At 45.4% G+C, this 24,481-nt stretch overlaps 1 protein-coding gene across 2 annotated transcripts; it reads right to left on the reverse strand.

The window, feature by feature from the left end:
- Positions 1-41: 41 nt before the first annotated feature.
- On the reverse strand, positions 42-23,121 carry DHX33 (DEAH-box helicase 33). Of its 2 annotated transcripts, none has more exons than XM_059046715.2 (12): positions 22,668-23,121; positions 19,983-20,143; positions 19,102-19,329; positions 18,788-18,958; positions 15,704-15,889; positions 14,850-14,961; positions 13,555-13,714; positions 13,308-13,396; positions 9,804-9,931; positions 9,215-9,418; positions 7,454-7,540; positions 42-2,471 (listed from the first exon to the last, which is right to left on the reverse strand). In XM_059046715.2, exons 1-12 carry the CDS (start codon positions 22,948-22,950, stop codon positions 2,163-2,165), a joined length of 2,118 nt encoding a protein of 705 aa, XP_058902698.1. In that variant the 5' UTR covers positions 22,951-23,121; the 3' UTR covers positions 42-2,162. The 2 variants fall into 2 exon arrangements, with proteins under 2 accessions (XP_058902698.1, XP_066876884.1); XM_067020783.1 differs by lacking the exon at positions 22,668-23,121 and adding an exon at positions 22,055-22,402.
- Between the last annotated feature and the right edge of the window lie 1,360 nt (positions 23,122-24,481).

Raw genomic sequence — 24,481 nt, forward strand, 5'->3', positions numbered from 1 at the left:
TCTGTGAATAAGCGAAAGGAGACCCAAGAAAGAAGCCTCACACAGGTACAAGATTACTTTTAATGGATTTGATAGTCATGTGCAAATTTGAGCATTATATACAAGAGCCAGTGCTTCTTTAGAGCTATCTCTGTTTGAACAAGAACAGACTCTCAAAATACAACATAAACCTGAACCAACTAGGTTTTTTTTTTGCTGCAAGTTATAATATTCTAATCAAATAAAATATAATAAAATTCTTGCTTCCCCACAGGTGCAGTGTTTCCTTCTATGCACAAGAAATGGTATTTTAGATGCACGGCCACAGTTCTAAGCATTTCTTGACAGCTGGATTAAATGGATTTATGCATCACAGTACATAATCAGTCTTATCCACAGAGCAAAAACTTATCTCCATTCTGGCATCTCTTTACCAAAGGTTTTTACCAAGAACTGGGTGTTGGCAGTTCTTAGATCTATGCTGCTCTGGAGGTTTCACACTCCATGATTACTAGAAGCAGAAGACAAACATCTGAGGCATGTGATCTGCTTGGAGTGCATCTATTTACATGAAGCTGCTCAAGGGAGCTAGTGATTCACCTAGATATGGATTTCACAGGTTGGAAAAAAGGTGGCACACCACTGGATTGTAGGATTGAAAAGAGTAGCTCAAGGTTAGATTGCAACATCATTGTGAAACATTTAACTTTCTTAAGAAAGTTCAAAGTGTACTTATCTGTCCCATGAAGCTCAATGTAAACAACCATGTATTTCTTTGTAGTAATATGGAGAGTCAGACTGGCTTTTCCAATCTGATTTAATCCCTGAGCAGCTATATTAAAAGTTAACTTTTTAAAAAGCCCAATAAAAAACTACTGTATGAAAACTCTACCAGAATGTTAGTGATAAATATATTTCTGTACAGAAACACAGAAGCTATTTATCCCTTATTCCTGCTCAGAAAAAATATACATTTCCTGAAATGGTTCAGGTACTTGAGCTGTACATAAATGATTAAAAGCTAAATTTTACTTGCCCCAGAGAATAACTCTATATAATTTGCTGAGGAACATAATCAATTATCCCACTCCCAATTTTTTACCAGCATGATGAACGTTTTATTAAAAATACAATATTTTCTTTTACCAATACCTCTGAACCCTCAACATCCTAGGCCTCTATTAAATAAAGGAATAACCAAAATACTGCACATGTGTGTTTTGACCAATTAAGCACAATAAAAGGGCTAAATCTTGGCATCTCCTAGGGCATAGCATTCTCTGGGGAAAGATTATTTGCTTTTGATAATTAAATAGCTAAGAAGGACTTTTGGTGTCTTTTCCCTCCTCAAAATATGAAAACAGGAAGAGACTGTGGAGACCCTCTAATCCCCTCTGACAAATGTGGAAAATGAGGGCTAGAGAGGGGCGAGTGGTGGCAAAGCCAGGCTGTCCCCAGGTCCCCAAGAAGGAAAAATGACCACAGGAAATAAATAAGATGAAAGAACATAAACACTAGGTGAGGTGATGGATGAGCCAAAGCTGCCTGTGTCCTCACCCCCGCCCACCCGCAGGGCCAGAGGAGAAATGCCTTAAGCTCAGCTCAGAGACATTCCTTAGGCTCAAGTGTTTATGGTCCAAAAGCACCTCCCTCCTGAAACAGAAGTTAATCTCTTCTGTTTTCTGTTACAAAACTTCATGCAGATAGAAGTTAAAACAGATCCAAGGTCAACAGCTCTGTGACCTCTGGTCCCCTGTCCAGACGATCCCCCTCGGGCTCGAGAACTCAGGGGGTTTTGTTGTACCTGATTGACATCATGTAGAAAAGCAGTAACACCAACCGAGCGTGTTTACCGTGGGCAGGCACAGCTCTGGGTACTTTCCTTTCATTTGCTCTAAACCTCATGACCCCAACCCTGTAAGTATTATTATCATCACCCCCACTCGGCAGATAGGGAAACTGAGGCTCAGAAGTTAACTAAGTCACCCAAAGTCACCCAGCAAGAACTGAAAGCATCATTTTGAAGTCTCCGAGGTCACTACATGTCTGTGAGGTTCATTCTGAGGAGTTGAGACAAAGGTGCTTTCAAGCTCCCAGAGGCCGGGCGTGATCTGCCCGTTACGGGTGCCAGCCTGAGAGTCCACGGCGAGGCCGGCTGCGGCCGAGCTCCCGCCCCGGGCAGCTCAGTTCCTGGAGGCCCTCAGCTTCCTCCTGAAGAAGTCGGGGGCAGCCTCGTACAGCCACTCGGCGTCCACAACGCACAGGTCGCGCATGTAGCACTTGTTGGTGAAGAGCAGCTCCGTGTACACGACGCAGGCCGGCTTGCAGTGGAAGAGGACGGACGAGGGGTGGATGGCCACCGGCTGGTGGGTGTCCGTGGTGGCATAGGACCCGTCGGGCTGCAGCTCGGCGGTGCTCATGAAGAGGCTGTGTGCCAGGCAGCGGCGGATGCTCTCTGTGTCCCCTCGTGACGACAGGATCGGCATGGACATCTGGTTCGGGAGGAAGTGAGACATGGAGAAGACCCCAGACGTGAGTACTGGGCCACCACCCATGGCGGATGGAGCCACGCGCCCCCAGCGCAGTCCGGGGTGCAGGGCCCACGGTGGAGGCCGACACCCGGGCGGCTGCCTGCAACGCCTGAGATCAGCGCTGGTGGAGCAGCACCGTGTCTACTGTCAACAGAAAATGAGGGAACTCACGAAGCCAAGGGATGGTCTGGCAGGAAAGCTGTTCAAGTACAAGAAGGGTTGGAAAAATGTGTATAATGCAGAACACAACACGCTACTATGAGAAGAAGTCACTTTAGTGCTAACGCTGGGCCGCTGGCATCAGGCACAGGCCTGGGTAAGGGTGACAACTGTCCCCTAGGGACGTGCGGATGGTCCGTGCCGTGGGCTCTCTCAAAAGACGCCTTACACACAAAGACAGTCACTACAGAGTTGCTCACGGCAGCAAAAAGTAGACGCTCTCTCAGTGCTCAACACAGGGGAAGGCGGACACAGACAACCCCACCTTTGAGGTAAAGTGTGGTGCGTCATAGAGCCATCGAATATATAAACATTATGTCCTCTAAGAGGGAATATAAGCTGATAGGAAACTTGTTGGCTGATGATTTGGCAATGTCTATCAAAATCTAAATTCCCCGTCTAAAAGTTCATTCTATGCGTACCGGAGCACAAACATTTATGTAAGAGGATGATCATTATAGCACAACCTAAATGACCACCATTAGGGGCTTGGCTAAATAAACTGTAGTGAATACAGTGAAATGCTATGAAGTCACTAAAAAGAACGAGATAGACATATGCAGGCCCTGCAAGACAGCCTAGACACAAAGTATTCAAGAAGTACTCCAAGTGGGAAAAAGCAAATTGCAAAACAAAGTGTTAATACATTTTGTTTTAAAAAGAAAATTTTATCATGGTGTGTGATCCTTTTAATGTGCTGTTGGATTCTGTTTGTTAGCATTTTGTTCAGGATTTTTGCCTCTATGTTCATCAGTGATATTGGTTTATAATTTTCTTTTTTGGTGATATCTTTTTCTGGTTTTGGTATCAGGGTGATGGTGGCTTCGTAGAATGAATTTGGGAGGGTTTCTCCCTCTGCAATTTTTTGGAAGAGCTTGAGAAGGATTGGTGTTAGCTCTTCTCTAAATGTTTGACAGAATTCACCTGTGAAGTCATCTGGTCCTGAACTTTTGTCTGTTGGAAGATTTTTAATTACGGTTTCAATTGGCTTATAGTAATCCTTTGCATTTCTGTGGTGTCAGTTGTGATTTCTCCTTTTTCATTTCTAATTTTATTGATTTGTGTCCTCTCCCTTTTTTTCTTGATGCGTCTGGCTAAGGGTTTATCAATTTTGTTTATCTACTCAAAGAACCAGCTTTTAGTTTTATTGATCTTTGCTATTGTTTTCTTCATTTTTATTTCATTTATTTCTCCTCTGACTGTTATGATTTCTTTCCTTCTACTGACTTTGGGTTTTCTTTGTTCTCCTTTCTCTAGTTGTTTTAAGTGTAGGGTTAGGTTGTTTATTTGGGATTTTTCTTGTTTCTTGAGGTGAGATTGAATTGCTATAAACTTCCCTCTTAGAAGTGCTTTTGCTTCATCCCATAGGATTCTTCAATATATGCAAATCAATCAATGTGATACACCACGTTAACAAATTAAGGAATAAAAACCATATGATCAAATCAATAGACGCAGAAAAAGCTTTTGACAAAATTCAACACTCATTTATGATAAAAACTATCCAGAAAATGGGCATAGAGGGAACCTACCTCAACATAATAAAGGCCATATATGACAAACCCACAGCAAGCATCATTCTCAATGGTGCAAAACTGAAAGCATTTCCACTAAGATCAGCAATAAGACAAGAATGTCCACTCTCGCCACTCTTATTCAACATAGTTTTGGAAGCCCTAGCCACGGCAATCAGAGAAGAAAAAGAAATAAAAGGAATACAAATTGGAAAAGAAGAAGTAAAACTGTCACTGTTTGCAGATGACATGATACTATACATAGAAAATCCTAAAGATGCTACCAGAAATCTACTAGAACTAATCAATGAATTTGGTAAGGTTGCAAGACGCAAAATTAATGCAGAAATCTCTGGCATTACTATACACTAACAACAAAAAATCAGAGAGAGGAATTAAGGAAACAATCCCATTTACCATCGCAACAAAAAGAATAAAATACCCAGGAATAAACCTGCCTAAGGAGGGAAAAGACTTGTACTCAGAAAACTATAAAACACTGATGAAAGAAATCAAAGATGACATAAACAGATGGAGAAATATACCATGTTCTTGCATTGGAAGAACCAATATCATGAAAATGACTATACTACCCAAAGCAATCTATAGATTCAATGCAATCCCTATTGAACTACCAATGGCATTCTTCACAGAATTAGAACAAAAAATTTTACAATTCGTATGGAGACGCAAAAGACCCTGAATAGCCAAAGCAATCTTGAGAAAGAAAAACAGAGCTGGAGGAATCAGGCTCCCTGACTTCAAACTATACCACAAAGCTACAGTAATCAAGACAGTATGGAACTGGCACAAAAACAGAAATATGTATCAATGGAACAGGATAGAAAGCCCAGAGACAAACTCATGCACATATAGTCACCTAATTTAAGACAAAGGAGGCAAGAACATAAAATGAAGAAAAGATAGCCTCTTCAGTAAGTGGTGCTGGGAAAACTGGATAGCTACATGTAAAAGAACGAAATTAGAACACTCCCTAACACCATACACAAAAATAAACTCCAAGTGAAAAAGACCTAAATGTAATATCAGACACTATAAAATTCTTAGAGGAAAAGATAGGAAAAACATTCTTTGACATAAACCACAGCAAGATCTTTTTTGACCCACCTCCTAGAGTAACGGAAATAAAACCAAAAATAAACACATGGGACTTAATTAAACATAAAAGCTTTTGCACAGCAAAGGAAACCGTAAACAAGACAAAAAGACAACCCTCAGAACGGGAGAAAATATTTGCAAATGAAACAACAAAGGATTAATCTCCAAAATATACAAACAGCTCCTGGAGCTCAATATCAAAAAACCAAACAATCCAATTAAAAAATGGGTAGAAGGACTTCCCTGGTGGCGCAGTGGTTAAGAATCCACCTGCCAACGCAGGGGATATGGGTTCGAGCCCTGGTCCGGGAAGATCCCACATGCCGTGGAGCAACTAAGCCCTTGCGCCACAACTACTGAGCCTGTGCTCTAGAGCCTGCGTTCCACAACTACTGAGCCCGTGTGCCAGGAGCCTGTGCTCTGCAACAAAGACAAGCCACTGCAATGAGAAGCCTGCGTACCACAACGAAGAGTAGCCCCCACTTGCAGCAACTAGAGAAAGCCCGCGTGCAGCAATGAAGACTCAGTGCAGCCAAAAATAAATAAATAGATAAATTTAAAAAAAAAAAAAAGGGCAGAAGACCTAAATGGACATTTCACCAAGGAAGACATACAGATGGCCAAGAGGCACAGGAAAAGATGCTCAACATCAGTAATTATTAGAGAAATGCAAATCAAAACTACAATGAGGTATCACCTCACACCAGTTAGAATGGGCATCATCAGAAAATCTACAAACAACAAATGCTGGAGAGGGTGTGGAGAAAAGGGAACCCTTCTGCACTGTTGGTGGGAATGTAAATTGATAGAGCCACTATGGAAAACAGTATGGAGTTTCCTTAAAAAACTAAAAATAGAACTACCATATGACCCAGCAATCCCACTACTGGGCATATACCCTGAGAAAACCATAATTCAAAAAGAGACATGTACCACAATGTTCATTGCAGCACTATTTACAATAGCCAGGACACAGAACCAACCTAAATGTCCATCGACAGATGAATGGATAAGAAGATGTGGTATGATATATACAATGGAATATTACTCAGCTATAAAAGAAATGAAATTGAGTTATTTGTAGTGAGATGGATGGACCTAGAGTCTGTCATACAGAGTGAAGTAAGTCAGAAAGAGAAAAACAAATACTGTATGCTAACGTGTATATATTGAATCTAAAAAAAATGGTACTGATGAACCTAGTTGCAGGGCAGGAATAAAGATGTAGATCTAGAGAATGGACTTGAGGACACGGGGTGGGAGGGGGAAGCTGGGGCGAGTTAGAGTAGCATCGACATAATATACACTACCAGATGTAAAATAGATAGCTAGTGGGAAGCAGCAGCATAGCACAGGGAGATCAGCTTATCGCTTTGACCTAGAGGGGTGGGATAGAGAGGATGGGAGGGAGGCTCAAGAGGGAGGGGATATGGGGATATATGTATGCATATGGCCGATTCACTTTGTTGTACAACAGAACCTAACACATTATTGTGAAGCAATTATATACCAATAAAAATCTATTAAAATAAAGAAAAGAAAGAAAATTTTATATATGTATCCATATATATGTGTATACATACACATATACAAAAACATACATACACAGGAAAAAATTCTAGAAGGATCTATACCAGACTATTATTTATCTTTGGAGGGGCAGGATTAAGGAGACTTTTACACTTTCTGCATTATATATCACTATTTTCTGCACTGTATCAATTAATAACAATTATGCACGGCTTTCCTAATCTGAAAAAAAAATAACAAAGATATTTCCACTAAAAAAACAAACCTTAGGAAGAATTCTAATAACATTGGAAAACACTTTTAAAGTTTATAAAAGCTGAATATAAATTATATATACAATGTAACTAATGATGTAAAAAATTCATTTAAAAACAGGGCTATGAAGAAACAGATCAAACTGGTGAGAGATGGAGCTGTGGGTAAATTTTACTTTCTTCCTTATTTAAAAATTTTCCTACAATGAGAGGGTTTTTTTGCAATCACTTGCAATAAGCAATCTGAAATTTTTCACCTAGAAAAAAGTGACAGCTTAGCCCCCCCAGAGAACACCAGGAAGAATACCTTTAGGCAGATATCCCTCAGCTGTGATCTGACTTCAGCTACCAGCATCATATTCTTGCTGTGTACAAAATTCTCTTTGCACCAATCCTGAATAGGAGAAAAAAGAGATAGCACAGTCCTCTCATTTCTATTAAGAAAAAAAAACATAGCACAATTTTTATTTTTAATTAAAAAAAAATTTTGGGCCGCGCCACACGGCATGCGGGATCTTAGCTCCCCGACCAGGAATCGAACCCGTGCCCCCTGCAGTGGAAACACGGAGTCTTAACCGCTGGACTGCCAGGGAAGTCCCAGCATAATTTTTAGAACACTGTTCTAATTCAGACAGAAAACTTCAGTTGCCAAAAATAAATACAGGAAAATATCTTTATAGCCAAAAGCATGAACCATAAAGGAAAACAGTAAAAATTTAAACTAAAGTAAAACCAAAAAATTCCGTAGGTCAAGTCATGATGAAAGAAGCTAATGACTGGGATATCTGCATCACTACACCCAGTAAAGAATTATTACCTCCAGAATATATTAAAAAATAAATAAATCAATGAACTCCTACGAATCAGTGAGAAAATGACCAGTACTGCAGTAGAAAAACGACAAAGGATATGGATGGACCACTCACAGAAGAGTAACTACAAATGACAATAAACTTAAGCAAAGGTTCTCGGTCTCTTGAGGAATCAAGGCAGTGCAGTTGCAAATAACTTAGATACTACTTCACACCCCTCAACGTGGCAAAAATGAAAAGTCATTTCAACTAAGAGCTGGAGAGGCTGGTGGAAATGGAAACTCCTCTACACTCCTCCGGGGAGGATAAAGAGGTGTTGACAGCTCTGTGGTCACACATGCCAGCTGGGAAAGCTTGATGCAGCTGCCCTAAGACCGACAGGTCCATTCCTGGGTGTCGACCCCAGAGCAACTCTCCGCCTTGTGCACAAGACACCTGGACAGGATGGGCACTGCAGGTGAGGAGACGGAAACAAGTTGCAAAAAGGTAGCGTGAAGAAGCATTTATAGCATACAATGCCTGCGGATACAAAGTAAAAGCACGTTGTTGCCCACCAGGATCCAGACAGACTTGACAGGGGTTACAGAAGGGAGGAAGGACTGCAGAAGGGGCAGCTCAGGGCTCTTGTTGTGTCCACAGCATTTTATTTCCATAAAAATAAATTGAGGCAAATACAGCAAAATGTTTACAACTACTAAAACTGGGTGGTGGCTATTTTTTTGTGTTTTTTTTGTATTAAAGCACAGATAAAGCATGCATGCTATAGCACAATTACTGATTTTTTTTTTTTTTTTTTTTTTGGTGGGCCATGCCACCCAGCTTGCGGGATGGATCTCAGTTCCCTGACGAAGGATTGAACCTGGGCCATGGCAGTGAGAGCCCGGAATCCTAACCACTAGGCCACCAGGGAACTCCCTACAATGACTGATTTTATTCTATTTTATTTTATTGATAAGTGAAAGAAAATACTGCCATTTTCCATCTTGGTCGAGGGAACTGAAATACAAGCAAAATCTGCTATGAAGAAAGTTAGGGGCAGCTGGGGAAACAAATCATTTTGTAGCTAAGAAACTGGGTCAACAAATTCTTAACGAACTTGCCAACGTTAGGTATGAGTTAAACATAAGCAGAAGGAAAGACGGGAGTCATGGCTTCCCTGGTAACCTCCCTGTGCACAGACATTTCTGAAATGACACCTGCCATTCACAGGCCCAAAAGGAGGCATCGTTTGAGAAGAGGAACAAGACAAGGCCCACCTTGTTTCCGCCTGTGTTCTTGGAGGCCCGGTAGATGTTAAGCAGGGTGAGGTGGTCGCCCTCGCTGGATATGAACTTCTTCCGCACAGCCTGTACTTCATCCCGCCGGGAGGGGGGGTTGTAGAGAACGCTGTCCACTGACAGCAGGGAGATGACGGTCAGGATCTCCTCCGTGCAGTGGAATTTGGGGGACAGGAGGATGGTCTGCAAATCACAATTAAAAACTGTGTAAGCCTAGTTTTCTCCTGGCTTCTGAATAAAGTATTTCCATATATTGCTTTTACAGCTTCCCTTGTAAGGCATTAAGGGGCAGGTGTTTCTAAAACCATGACTACGTTGTTATATTATTTTACTTTCTGTAAAACAGAGGGCTGCCTTCCCTGCATGACTCCACGTGGGGAGGGCTCATGACTTAATATGGCTTGAATCCCACACTGAGCGTAAGTCAGAGTTAGGCACAAAGTAGGCATTCATAATGATTTAAGAGAAAAAGTGAAGATTAATCTAGAAGCACTGGGTTAAGGAGTCTCCTCTGGGATGGCTGACCCGTAACACACAGAAAGGGGACTGAGGAGAGGATATCATTTACTTTGGCAAATTTGGGTTCTAACGGGAAAGCCGCCATCTTTCTTCCTATTGGAGTCAGGGTGAGCTGGCCGTCCTTGTTTTCAAGGGCACCCAACAGCTCCAGCTGGGCGATGGCTGCCTGAACGTGATCTAAAGAAAGACATAAAAAGGAGTCGAGCATTCAAAACAGGACGAAGCTGCAGCTAGTTCATTACTTCAGGGCACTTCTGAGAAGCCTACGTCAAACCACAGCAAAGGCCATTACCACACTGTCCCCATGAGGTGCTTTTCAAAGCTGTTAAGGACAGCATCGTCTTCGGATCCATTCTCTTTAAATAGTGGCCTGCAACTTGGCGATATGTGTGTAAATCTGAAAGCCAGCAAAGTTATACTTATGAATTTCACCCCCAGATATACTCGGACATTGTACAGGGACCTGCATCTCCAGATGCACACACACAACAATGGAAATACCAGGACCAGGTGCCTCAGAGGCCCCTGGTGAGAAGGATACTATTTACTATCTTATTCTTTTGAAATTTGAGCCATGAAAATGCATTGCCTATTAAAGAATAAAGATGCATTTATAAGAATGCAATGAGGGCTTCCCTGGTGGCGCAGTGGTTGAGGGTCCGCCTGCCGATGCAGGAGACACGGGTTCGTGCCCTGGTCCGGGGGGATCCCACATGCCGCGGAGCAACTTGGCCCGTGAGCCATGGCTGCTGGGCCTGTGCGTCCGGAGCCTGTGCTCCGCAATGGGAGAGGCCACGACAGTGAGAGACCCGCGTACCGCAAAAAAAAAAAAAAAAAAAAAAAAAAAAAAAAAAAGAATGCAATGAATATCTACACAGAGGGGAAATGACCTGTAAAATACATTAAGTGAAAAAAGCAATGTACCACACACCTATGGTCAACTAATCTATGACAAAGGAGGCAAGGATATACAATGGAGAAAAGACAGTCTCTTCAATAAATGTGCTGGAAAAAATGGACAGCTACAAGTAAAGAATGAAATTAGAACACTCCCTAACACCATACACAAAAATAAACTCAAAATGGATTAAAGACCTAAATGTAAGACCAGACACTATAAAACTCTTAGAGGAAAACATCACAGCAAGATCTTTTTTGACCCGCCTCCTACAGTAATGGAAATAAAAAACAAAAGGGATGTAATGACACTTAAAAGCTTTTGCACAGCAAAGGAAAATATAAACAAGGCAAAGAGACAACCCTCAGAATGGGAGCAACTATTTGCAAATGAAACAACAGACAAAGGATTCATCTCCAAAATATATAAACAGCTCATGAAGCTCAATATTAAAAAAACAAACAACCTAATAAAAAAATGGGCAGAAGACCTAAATAGACATTTTTCCAAAGAAAACATACAGATGGCCAAGAGGCACAGGAAAAGCTGCTCAACATCAGTAATTATTAGAGAAATGCAAATCAAAACTACAATGAGGTATCACCTCACACCAGTTAGAATGGGCATCATCAGAAAATCTACAACAGATGCTGAACAACAACAAAAACAACAACAAATGCTGAAGAGGGTGTGGAAAGAAGGGAACCCTCTTGCACTGTTGGTGGGAATGTAAACTGATACAGCCACTATGGAGAACAGTATGGAGGTTCCTTAAAACACTAAAAATAGAACTACCATATGACCCAGCAATCCCACTCCTGGGCATATACCCAGAGAAAACCATAATTCAAAAAGACACATGCACCTCAATGTTCACTGCAGCTCTATTTACAATAGCCAGGACATGGAAGCAACCTAAACACCCATCGCCAGATGAATGGATAAAGAAGATGTGGTACATATATACAATGGAATATTACTCAGCCATAAAAAGGAATGAAATTGGGTCATTTGCAGAGACGTGGATGGACCTAGAGACTGTCATACAGAGTGAGGTAAATCAGAAAGAGAAAAACAAATATCGTATATTAACACATATATGTGGAATCTAGAAAAATGGTACAGATGAACTGGTCTGCAGGGCAGAAATAGAGACATAGATGTAGAGAACAAACGTATGGACACCAAAGGGGGAAAGTGGCAGGGGGTAGTGGTGGTGGGACAAAAAAAAAAAAGAAAAAGCAATGTGCCAATGTCTATCGGTAGGAGAAGGATAAATGCATTTTGGTTTATTCATAGACTAAAACAGTATTTAGTAATGAAAATGCATCACACATAAACTTTATAAAACACGATGAACGAAAAGGGAAGGTCACTGGGAAAGTGAGGCATAAACATGCCAATCGAAACAATGCACGTGCATGGAATAAAATATTCAAGAGAAGCAAGGGATTCACGGACAAAACCTGGGAGGTAGTTAACTTAAGGTGGGGAGTGCAGCAGCCTCCGGAGGCTTTGCAGCCCTGGTAACGGACGCACAGGTGTGGCTTCGATATTTCCACCTGACAGGAACGTGCCTCGTTTGTATGTAGAGATTTAGCAAGTGAAAGAAAAAAAAGTGTAGAACAGTGCACAACGTGTGTTGCTATTTGTGTTTTAAAAAGAGACTATATGGAATTCCCTGGCGGTCCAGTGGTTAGGACTCCACGCTCTCACTGCGGAGGGCCGGGGTTCGATCCCTGGTCAGGGAAATAAGATTCTGCAAGCCGTGCAGCCAAAAAAAAGCAAAGTTGATCCCAGTCTTGAAGGCTAGTGCCTTTGCTCGTGGCCTGTTTCTGGAAGATGTGATGGAAAGCTGCGTGAAAGGCCCATAAGTGCTGTTGCACCTGGGGCTGGAGACGCCAGATCACAACCCTTTCTGCAGGCACCCCAGTCTGGGAGGAGGATGGAATATACGTGTCCAAGGACTGATGAAATAAAATTCATATGATAAATAAATAAATAAATAAATAAAAGACTACATGTACTTGCAAAGATTTTCTCTGGAAGACACGGGGAAGTGTTCACAGTGGTTGCTGTGGAGGAGGGAAACTGAGATCACGGAGGGGCCCTGTATACCCATCGACTGTTTATACTTTTTTAACCAGCTGCGCTCTTCACTTTAAAAAAAGGAGAGAGAAGAAAAAAAAGAAAATGGTATACGTTGAAGAGATGCCCAGTACTAAGCTACCATCATTAAAACTCCCAATTATTTTTTCTTCCACCATGGAGAGATTATCAGCGAAGGGCAGGGACCCATCAAATTCCAGTCAAAAGCAAAGAAGCTTAATCTTTTCAGTGCTTTTGCTGGCAAAAGTACGATTTCGTTAGGTTTGCAGTATCCTGTGGACCCCCTTGACCGCCTTCACTGGTTCCCGTGGTCTCGGAACCCGCTCGTGATGCCTACGTGAAGCCGCCGATGCTGCACCGCGACAGTGCTGACAGCACCGCGTCTTTCCTTTCGTGCCTCTGAGTTTCTTCTCTGCGAGCTAAGGTTGTTAGCCACCAAACTACGCTAAACAAAAGGAGACCGCTGGAAGACCTGGTTGGTTTTTTTTCTGGAGTCCACTGGTTGTTCCTGTCCATTTTGTACCCCTTCCCAAATACCCCACTTACCTGGAGATGGTTTGGACATGAAGTCAAAGGTGAGCACGTTTGGGACTTTCATTGCGAGGAGCTGCAGCATCACGCTGGCCAGGTTACACCTGCAAGTGTGAGAGACGCAGGTGGTTCGCGCAGGTGTTCCTGACCCCCCAGCCAGCAAGGCAAGAGCCGCCCACCAAGGAGAGTCAGTTGGAGGATACGGGCCACAGGGACGGGAGCCTCGGGACAGAGGGCAGGTGTGGGAGCCCCTTGGGCCTACCTTTGGATCTCTGGCACCGTCATCTTCTCAAACTTCTCAAACTCATCCTCCGTGTAGAGCCGGTAACAGATACCACTGTCCTCTCTGCCAGCCCGTCCTGTGCGCTGCCAGGCCTGGGTCTTTGACACCCGCTGCACAGCTAACACCTCCAGGCCACTGTCTGGTGGGAGAATGGCCCATATGAGTGCTTTGCTCATCACATGAACAAACCCTACAACGTGGACAACGAGAAGCATTGCTCAGAACACCAGGGATCCTTTCTGTGACACATGAGTCCAGAAAAACTCCAGCCTACGTCAGAAAGCACAAAACCAGATTGGTCTGTGGTGAAACAAGGCCTTTGCTGTCAACACCGTGTGAAATCTGTGACTAAAACATCAGAAGGACCTCGTGCTTGGGGCAGGGACCCAGGAGGGTAGATTTCAGAGGCCTTGGCTTCGATCACAGGTGACAATAACCCCGTTTGCCTAGGACTGAGGGGGTCTCCCAGGACTTGGGACTCTCGGTGCTAAAACTGAGACAGTTTCCAGCAAACCAGGATGGTTGGTCTCACATAAACGATGACCCCAAAATGAAATGCCTCCAGTCCCCTGTGTGTTGCATCCTCCCTCCTGCTCTATTATAAAAGAGAGAAAATGTAGTGCTGTTATGCCTAGGAGTGAATGAGACCGATTTTCTTATAAAGGTGTATTTTGTGCCAGGCACTGTAGAACCAAGCCCTTTCACATACGTGGTCCCCAGAGACACACATGAATGACAGCACCCTTGAAGGCTTAGCAGTGCATTTCAATTAAATGTTCGGGAGCCATAATTTCAGCTGCCTCAAATCCTCTGTGGAGTAAAGCAAAGTAGAAAACAGACCTGAATAAAAATGACTTCCAGCAAGCTGCCCACCGCACACACTCAGGAAACGGCTAGTGCCTCGTCCCAGCCTGGGGGGTCTGCTTCCTTCCTGGGAGACTGGAGGTCAAACCAGCCTTGCTCAGGTGTCATTTCCGAGGAAGCCTCTGATGTGGTATCAGGCTGTCCCTGGCCTGAGAGCCATCATTCTCGCCTACCTTCTGACGGGGTTTCATGCCCTCTGCCCAGGGCTCTGACCATCTGTTCCCAAGTTTGCCACATCTGGGCTCTTCTTTCCTGCCTCACGTGCCTTTCTGGCCCTGACTGCTGGACTGCGGTGCCTGCCACCTGAATCTCAGGTAGTTACGGACATGAGACGATCGTCTGGGGGAACCTGTGGGACACAGGCTGCTCACTATACAGAGGAGAGACATTCAGGAACCACAGATTCTCACCGGGGTTATACTTCTTTGCTTTAACCATGCCCGTGTCAACTACATATTTTATTCCCGTAATGGTTATGGAGGTTTCAGCGATGTTGGTTGAAATGATCACTTTGCGACAGCCCTAAAAGGAGGAAGAAAACCAAAGAGCCATATGACACACACATGATTCAGAAGTTTTAAAACACATTCCTCACCGTGAAGTGTCACAACTCACTCATGATCGAGAAGAGATGACATTTTTATTATGACAGTCATTAATATTGACGGCTGGTCATTAAATGGGGCAGGGCAGGGCGGGGCGGGGTGTGGGGAATGTTTCAGCCTTAGAAGTTGATTTTGAGGCGATGAGATGTGGTGGGAGAGGCACAAGATTCAGAAGCAGGTAGATGTGGGCTGGAGTCCTGGCCCTGCCAGCCACCTCCTGTGCCCCTCGGGCAACTGTCACTTCACCCCTCGGGGCCTCGGAACTGGGACGGTGACCCACCTTGTGGTTCTCGGGAGGATGAGAGACAGTGTGTGTCAAGTGCTAGCACAGTGCCTGGCACAGCGTGGGCACCCAAGAAACGTATTTTGGACACATGCTCTGCTAACGGTGGGCCTGGGGAGAGTCACTCACTGAGCCTCTGGCTTCTGCCTTTGCCTCTCCCTCACCCCCGGACAGCTGTCTCCCTGTGCTGACCACGGAAGAGCCGTGTCTGCAGCCCCGCATTACCCTCCTGTGTCTTTCCAGTGCATGTGTGTGGTCCCTGCGCATCCTGTCCCAGACGCCTTATCTGGAGCCTGCGGACAGGAGCACAGGCCCCACTGGTGCATCCGTCTGGGTACCCAGGGATGGGGTTGGGCAGGAGAAGGGGTGCACTCACCTTTGGGGCCCCCTGGAAGACACGCAGCTGCTGGGCGTAGGGCAGGGAGGCATAGAGCGGTAGCACCAGCATGGAGGGGCAGCCGTCTGGGAGGTGTTTGGCAATGTCCCGGCAGGTCTTGCTCATGGCTTCGATCTCCTCCTGCCCAGTGAGGAACACCAGGATGTCCTGAGAGGGGGGGGCTTCCTACAGAAAAGGCAGAGTGGGATTACTAGGCCTTGATAGAAGCACAGGTCGCACAGAACAAGGGTCACTGATGAACTTTCCCAGTTATTTTTCTTAACTCTGGAGACATAAATGAGCCTAAACACCGGTGTCCCCCCGGGAGAAAGCCCACACCGAGAATGCACATCTGCAACTTACTCGAGTTAGCCAGCTATGTTTCAAATCGAATTAAGGAGATTTTGATGAAAGATCGCCAGATAGAACAATGCCATGAAAAGCACAATCCTGCAGGCAAATAAAATCTGCATGAAGCTGCCTTCCTTTCATAATCATCTTGAAAGATGAAGCTGACAAGAGACAACTCGGGGGAAATCCTGATCCATGGAAATGGCCGGAAGCACTCATGCTGGAAAAGGAGCCCTAATTGAATGAGGCCATCGAATGTACTTTCATAAAGCCCCAAAGCACGCTGAACTTGGACAAGGGATTGAGATCCCAGGCTTAACTGGATCCTTCACCTCGCAAAAGGGAAGAACATGTAAGTGTTAACTGCATACTCAGTGATCCAATCTTTCTCTGACGTCTTTTCAGATACATTAAGTTGTAGAGTACTTGTTTGCCAAAATAACAGAAAAATGTTTAACAATTATCTATATGTTGTGCGTGTGTATGTGTGTGTGTATATATATGTGTATATATATATATATATGAATACATATATCTATGTGCATGTAGTTTTTTAGCCTGGTATTAATAGGACAAATATTCAGAGGTGCACACACGCAGAAAGGATAAAATCTTTTTTTTTTTTTTTTTTTTTTTTTTGGTGGCGTGGCTTGTAGGATCTTAGTTCCCTGACCAGGGATTGAAGCCCAGGTCCCGGTAGTAAAAAGCACCGAGTCCTAACCACTGGACTGCCAGGGAATTCCCAGGATAAAATCTACAACAGTCAAAGCTTCATCAAGGGGAGGACTCATCAAAGCCACCATGTAACCTCAGGGCACTGCAGCCACTATTCATGAAAAATCCTCATCTCAAGTTTGCTTTTAGTAGCTAAACAAGGCAGACTGACCTTCTCCAAATACTATCAAAATGACGGTGAAGGTATAAGCCCAGGAAGACAGGGTTTCAACCCATTTTTGAAAGACGAAGAGACGGGGCGGGAGTGAGGGGCCTGGCCGGGCAGCGAGAGTCCCGACGGGGAAGCGCAGACGTGGTGCTGGGAAAGTGCTGCGCCCACTTCCCTGGAGACGCCGCAAAGGCTCGGGCTCACAGCGAGCCTCGGGGGCTTGTGCCGGCACGAGGACCCAAGTGTCAGCTGGAAGTCTGAGTACAGTGTGGTTGAACCCCCAAGTCCCCTCCTCCACCCGATGCGGCCAGGAGGGTGGGCAGACACGGGGTGCTGTCGTGGGGTTCAACACAGGAGGATGACAGAGGCAAGAGACAAGAGGACAGCTGTGCGGAGGCCTAGGAGAGCAACCTGTTTGGAGCAGAAAAGCAGCATAAATAAAGGACCTGGGAAAAAGTGGACTGTGTTTCAACACATAAAAAATATTCATGATTGGCACGAGATAGATATTAGAACCCTTGGGGAAAAATTGGCTGTACGTACATAGAAAACTTGTACGACTGTGTGGAATAAGGAACAAGGCACTGCGATGGTGCAGAATGTAGGGTCGTAATATTGTAAAGACTGATACTTGATTTAAAAAGACATCCAGGGGCTTCCCTGGTGGTGCAGTGGTTAAGAATCCGCCTGCCAATGCAGGGAACAAGGGTTGGAGCCCTGGTCCGGGAAGATCCCACATGCCGCGGAGCAACTAAGCCCGTGCACCACAGCTACCGAGCCTGTGCTCTAGAGCTTGCGAGACACAACTACTGAAGCCCGTGTGCCACAACTACTGAAGCCCACGCGCCTAGAGCCTGTGCTCCGCAACAAGAGAAGTCACTGCAATAAGCCCGCGCACCGCAAGGAAGAGTAGCCCCCACTCGCTGCAACTAGAGAAAGACCGCGCACAGCAACAGAGCCCCAACGCAGCCAAAAATAAATTAATGAATTAAAAAAAAAAAAGACATCCTGATATAATCATTTTGAGAGGATGTTTCAGAAATAGGAAAGTAACATCCAAGGGAAACAGTTAAGAAATTGAAGGTGTACCTTCAAGAGCAGGATCTGGGCTGGGAAAGTGAAAGCAGCTCCTGTTTTTTTATGAGCTTTTTAGAACTAAGTACTTGACTTTTTAAACTTTAAACTATACACCCATCACTGAGCTTAAAATAAAAATTAGCATTCAAAAGTTGGCTTCTAGATTTTTTTCAGAAAGTTAATGGAAAGATAAAAACAGTCGATTTTATACAAATTAAACCAGAAAATGAGACTTAATCACTCGAAATTTTAAGTAAACGTTTAATAAAATGAAAAAAAATTTTGAAATGTTTCTCTGTACAGTTTTTTGTTTTTTTAAAAAAGAAAACTCTAAATTGCAACCCATTATTGGTTAATACACCAACTTTTTTTTTTTTCAATGAGACAGAAAATTCCAGAGGATTTCACATGTAGTAAAAGGAGACTGTTGTTTCCTAAGACTCACTTCAGTTCTACACATTGTGTCCTGGGTTGCAATATAAAATGTGTATCTTACTGCGGGTTCCAATCAAAATATGCCCACAAGCCACTGCTTTAACATATGGACGTTTTCTGGCTCAGCTGAGGAAAGATGCTGGTCAGGGTTGAATTACTTTTTTTAGAGAAAAAAAAGACACTGAGAAAAAGGATAAAAACGTGGACATGGCAAACGAACTCCATATTCAACTTCGGGACACAGCTCACAAAATGGTTTCGTTCGGCAGTTTTTCTTTTCAAGGCTGAATGCTCGAGGTCAAACAGGCCTTCCCAGGAATCTGTACCCCAGTGCCTACCTGGTGGATCTGGAAGACGGAGACCAGCGCTGCATGCAGGTAATCGTGCTGGGGCTGCTTGGTATAGAAAATCTGGATCGGGTGCTGCCGGCCCTCCAGGTAGAGGACGGGGGCTCCGCTGAAATACTGGGAGAACAGGTCCACGTCCATCGTGGCCGACATCACAATCACCTGTGTGCGAGACAGGGGTGGAGGATGAGGACAAGCTCAGACCAGCCTTTTTGTGCCCCCGCTGAGCCCTGAAGGCCGCCGAGGAGGCCCGCACCCCCCATGCCCACTGCCCTGGGTCCCTCAGCAGCACAGGCTGCACCTACTTTGAGAGGCAGCTTCCCCAGCTCCTTTCGCCTCTTCTGGGCAGCTTTCACCACCCCAAAGAGCACATCCGTGTGGATAGTCCGCTCATGGGCTTCATCCAAAATGACGCAGCTGTACTTCCGAAGCAGGGAGTCTGAAATGGCCTCGCGCAGAAGCATGCCATCCGTCAGGAACTTGATCTTGGTGTCCTCCGAGGTGACATCGTCGAAGCGCACCGTGTAGCCAACCTGTGTGGAGACACCACTCGTTCACTCAGCAAACACGTGTTCAGCACCCAGTGTATCCAGCATGGTGCCAGGCACTGGTACTATTGCAGCGAACAGGACCAACTCCGACCAGGGCAATGGACACACGCCTTCAACTGCAATGGTGATAAACACTACAATGAATTTAAAAGTAGCCTCCTCCTCCCAGCTATTTCATAGTTTCAAGTGAAGCTATGTACACATATTAAAAGACGTCCAAGATGTTTTTAAGTCAAATGGGTAGACACACACACAAACACGGATAAATGTGACTTATACACAGTTCTGGTACTCATTCTCAATACCCACCTATATACTAGAAAAATGCTTACAAGTTTGTAGAAAGATATGTAGATAAAAGACTTAGCAGATGTTACTGAAGCCTTAAACGTGCTCAGGAAAAAAACAGCTAATTTATCCAAGTTGCCAACAGATTCTGAAAGCAAAGCAGGTGGGACTGACAGACCCTCTGATCTCTTAGGAACTGGTAAAGAACTCTGAGAGAGACCGAAACAATTGTGGCAAGAAAGAAGCTTGAGATGTATAAGTAGCCTTGTTAAGAAAAATAAAAGTCAGGGGGTCGGGAGTGGGGGTTAGGGGACCAAGAACTGTCAGTAAGGAAGGAAGTTAGGTACCAGCTTTCCGAGTTCGGTTCTCTTCTCGTCTGACACTCTGGTAGCCAGAGAGATAGCAGCCACTCGACGAGGCTGGGTCACGGCAATGATGGCCTGGCGGCCAATCCCCCCTTCATATAGGTACTGAGGGATCTGCGTTGTCTTCCCAGAGCCGGTTTCCCCTAGGAAACAAAAAAGTCTCATTTAAATGCAAATTGATGTGCCCCAGAGCTCACGAGCCACAACTACTGAGCCTGCACGCCACAACTACTGACACCCACGCGCCTACAGCCCATGCTCCGCAAGAGAAGTCACCGCAATGAGAAGCCCGAGCACCTCAAGGAAGACCCAATGCAGCCTAAAAAAAAAAAAAAAAAAAATGGTCCACATCAAAATTTTTTAAAAAATGGTCGACATCAAAATTTAAAAAAATTGAAAACTGAAACATACTTCACAAAACAGATCAAAGTCAGAAGGAAAAGATAAGAAAATACTCTAAGCTGATAAAGCCATGGGAAAATGTGTACCCACATGTACTGCTAGCAGTGTTAATTGGGATTGATTCTTGGAGGACCACATGATACTAGGAAAATCTTTAAAATGTTGTACCCTCTGACCCACAATTTCACTTGCAGGAATTGATTCTAAGGAAATAAAGATGTGTATAAAATACAGCTTCAAAAGAGTTTTAGTCAACTTTGCTCATGACAGCAAAAATTAGAAACAATGTAAGCGGTCAGCAACAGTAACCCGTATCGTAACAACACACAATGGAATACAAACGTTATATAAAAATGTCCTACTTTTCAAAGGGATAAATGAGATGTAAATGCACTGCCATGAAGAGACATTTGCTTCTACACTGCAGCCACAGCTCACTCCTCACCGTTCCCCAGCCAGCTGCCTCCTTTCAAACCCTCTGCCTTTGCCCACACTATTATGAAATATCTGCTCCCACGCTGCCTGCATGACAAACTGTACAAGATGAGTTAGACCTCAAGCTCTCTCCCCAGGGGCTACGCCGCCTCCTCTGTGTTCCTTAGAGCCTTGTTCATCTCGTCTATCACTGATCCCCCTACACTGTGTGAAAGCGTGTAAACGTTTCTGTCCCCCTCCAATATCAGAGGGCCTTGGGGGGCAGAGATGGCCTGTCCGTCTCTTCCATGTACTTCAGCATCTGCATACAGTAAGCACCCAACCTTATTTTCTACCCTCCTGTGTTCCCTTCCCAGTGCCCAGTCAGAACAAAGAACTGCAGACCTGTGCATCCCTCCCCCACGGCTACCAGTACCCCTCCCTGACCTCACAGAGTCCCACAGTCCCATGGTTCTTCCATTTTCTCCCCTCTGACTGCTCATCCTTCCTGACCTGGACACGAATCATGGACGAAGAATTTGATTATTCTACACTCCTCCTGCTGAGTTCATCAGGCAAAACCCAAACCTGGGTCAATGTCTCCCTGTCCATCTTTTTTGCTCCTACACCAAGAAACTGAGCGTTGCTATAGTAAAAGTAACCCAACTGTGCTGACGATGACCTGAGTTTGCCGTGGGGCTAAACGCACCTGGGCACCCGCACCACTGCTGATCCTTGTTCTTGTTTCTGCAGCCCTTCTTTTGTCCCCATCCTCCCCAAGGACCCTGTAACTCCCATCCTCATCAGAGCTCCCGTGCCTACTTCATAGGAAAGTGAAGTCCTCAAAGGTGATCTCCCGCCACTTCCCCCTGCAAGCTTTTCTGCAGTCACCCCCATTCTTCTCACCTCCTTTCTCCAGCCCCCCAGGCTCTTGGATATCCATCCTCCTCTTGGATATCCAGGCCAGCTCTGCATCCAGCCCTTGTTGCCAAGGGCCCCCCTTCCTCACGCCCTCTGTCTCTCGACCGCTCTGCATCTTTAGCCTCCTTCTCTACTGAGTTCTCCCTCTGGACCTACGAATGTCTGCAAGTTCCTCTAGGTCCCCCTCCTTTCTGTCAAAACAGAAGCCCGATTCCACTGCCTTCGTGCCCTCACCTCCTACCTACTTCTCAGCCCATTGACAAATCAGCTCCCAGAGCTCTGCCGAAACAGCGCTCAACTCGATCCCCAATTGATACCTCGCATCCAATCCAGTGGGCACTTCTGGGGTCCCTGTTTTCTGGTCCTCTATTTTCATTGTTGCATCTGTTCACTCCCTTCCTCTTACATCTCTGTTTCTTAGATTATCAGCTCTCCTGGATCTCCTTCACCTCTTTGGAGGCTCATCCTCTCGGTCCTTCAGGAGCTCCTCTTACTTAAACGTTGGGGATCAAAGCCCCTTGCAATTGGTCCCCGGCCCTCAACTCTGCCTCTTAATTCGTGCGCCAGAAACTGCTACTTCCGTCAGACCGGACCGTCTCTCGCCTCCACTTTGTCTCTTAAGCTGCAGGCTCTCTCTTCTGCGTCCAACGCCTCCCTCCCCGACTGGCTCAGATCCACTCTTCTAAGCTCCCAAAGTTCCCGCTGCGTCCCTCTACCCCTTCCGCACATAAGGCGAGTCTTTGCCGAAGGCGCGGGTCACTCGCACCGGGCTGTCTGACTCCTCCGAGGCCCCTCTCCTGGCCCCGAACAGAAAAGGAAGTCAGGTTTGTTGTAGAAACGAGAGAAAGACGGGGAGAAACACCTACGAAAAGCTGTTCTCGCGGAGCTCGAACGGGGAGAGACGAAGGACGTGCCGGCGCGGCCACTCACCGAGGAGGACAGCGCTGTCCAGGTTTCGCAGCTGGGCCAACAACTGCCCTCGCGCCTGGAAGATGGGCAGACTCCGGCGCTGCAGCTCCACGGCCTCAGGGTAGGGGCTGGTCGAGGGCTGGGCCAGGGGCGGCTGCTGCCTCCGGCCTCCTCCTCCGCCGCCGCCGCCCGCGGTCAGCAGCATTACCATTCGCCGCCCGGGAGGGCAAGACCCGGCACGCCTCAGAGGCCCGGCGCCCGGCCGGAATCTCTTGGCCGGCGGGAAGCCCGCCTCCTCGGGCATGTCGGGAGGGCAACACGACTGGAGGCGCGAAGGCGGGCAGCTCCTGCCGCTCCCGGGAGCCGACAGCTAGCGCGCGCCGCCCCTTCCCACCACGTGCTGGTGGCTCCCAGCTACGCCGCTGATATCACCGCCACCCGCAGCCTTTAGGAAGGGGACTCCAACTCCCAGCATGCACTGGCAGCGTGTGCAGGCTTTCATTTCCCGAGGGCGGGGAGAGCAGGGTCCGAGGTACAACCGGAAAAAGGTCCGGAGCGACAACAGTGAAGGACTGGGTGTAAGGTTCCTCGGGTCCTTAACTTTGGATAACGACCATGGTTTTCTTGTCCTGCTAGCTAAACAGTAAACACGCGTTTCCTTCCAGTAAACACGCGTTTCCCTTTCTCTGCCACAATAATAATCGCTCTTTAAGGAAAGTATTTAATTTTGTAAAATTAATGAGGTGCACACAAACATTTGCGTTATTCAATCCTCCAAATAACTGATGTTATATAGTAGATATTGATATCATCCCCAATTTACAGATGAAGAAACTGAGCCTCTGAGATGAGTCATTCAGACGTCACAAAATCTGAATGTTGAGAAGGATACTGGTGATCATCTTGTGTCACAGAAAAAGAAAGATATATCATATATTCTATGACAATCATACATTCTCCTCAGAAAGTTGCTATCCCAAAGGACATGGTCTGCTCCTGTAATACAAGCAGGGAAAGAGGGAGTCTGATGGAACTAAAATTGTCTTTTATCCTTCCTTTCCCAAAATATTCATGCCAGACTCTCAAGTTCTTTGCGGGGCTCCCAGTCCCATCATACACATGCCAATCAATGAAAAGATTCAGAACTCCAGCAGGAAAGTAGGATATGATTAGTTCCTCCTTCCCCTCCTAAATTCAAAACTCTTAGAGAATTTGCTAATTCGCCACAGAAAGAACAGCAAGCAGCTGTTTGCTCTGCATACAGGAAAAGTGATTTCCAGAGAATTCATCATAAGCTTCAACCCATGTGAAGGACATCAGGCATCTTCTGAAGTTCATCTCCATGAGACTTGCCCTATTTATGAACCTATTAAAAATCCTCCTTCCCCTTTCCTCCAGGTCAGAGGTAATTTTTCTCCAGTTGCTGGTAGTATAGAGACCAGGGTTTACTGAAAATGTGCATGTTGAAATAACAGCAGATACATACTTAAGAATAACTGACAAGGGGCTTCCCTGGTGGCGCAGTGGTTGAGAATCCGCCTGCCGATGCAGGGGACATGGGTTCGTGCCCCGGTCCGGGAAGATCCCATATGCCGCAAAGCAGCTGGGCCCGTGAGCCATGGCCGCTGAGCCTGTGCGTCCAGAGCCTGCGCTCCGCAATGGGAGAGGCCACAACAGTGAAAGGCCCGCGTACCACAAAAAAAAAAAAAAAAAAAAAAAAAAGAATAACTGACAAAATTTTACTTCCTTCTAAGTATTAATTTAGAAAGTCAGTCCAAAATTAAATGGAAACAACTGTCTTAGACTTTTCAGGCTGCTATGATACCGTAGACTGA

The sequence above is a fragment of the Kogia breviceps genome, chromosome 19 (genome assembly GCF_026419965.1).
Source record: "Kogia breviceps isolate mKogBre1 chromosome 19, mKogBre1 haplotype 1, whole genome shotgun sequence".
Taxonomy (NCBI): domain Eukaryota; kingdom Metazoa; phylum Chordata; class Mammalia; order Artiodactyla; family Physeteridae; genus Kogia; species Kogia breviceps.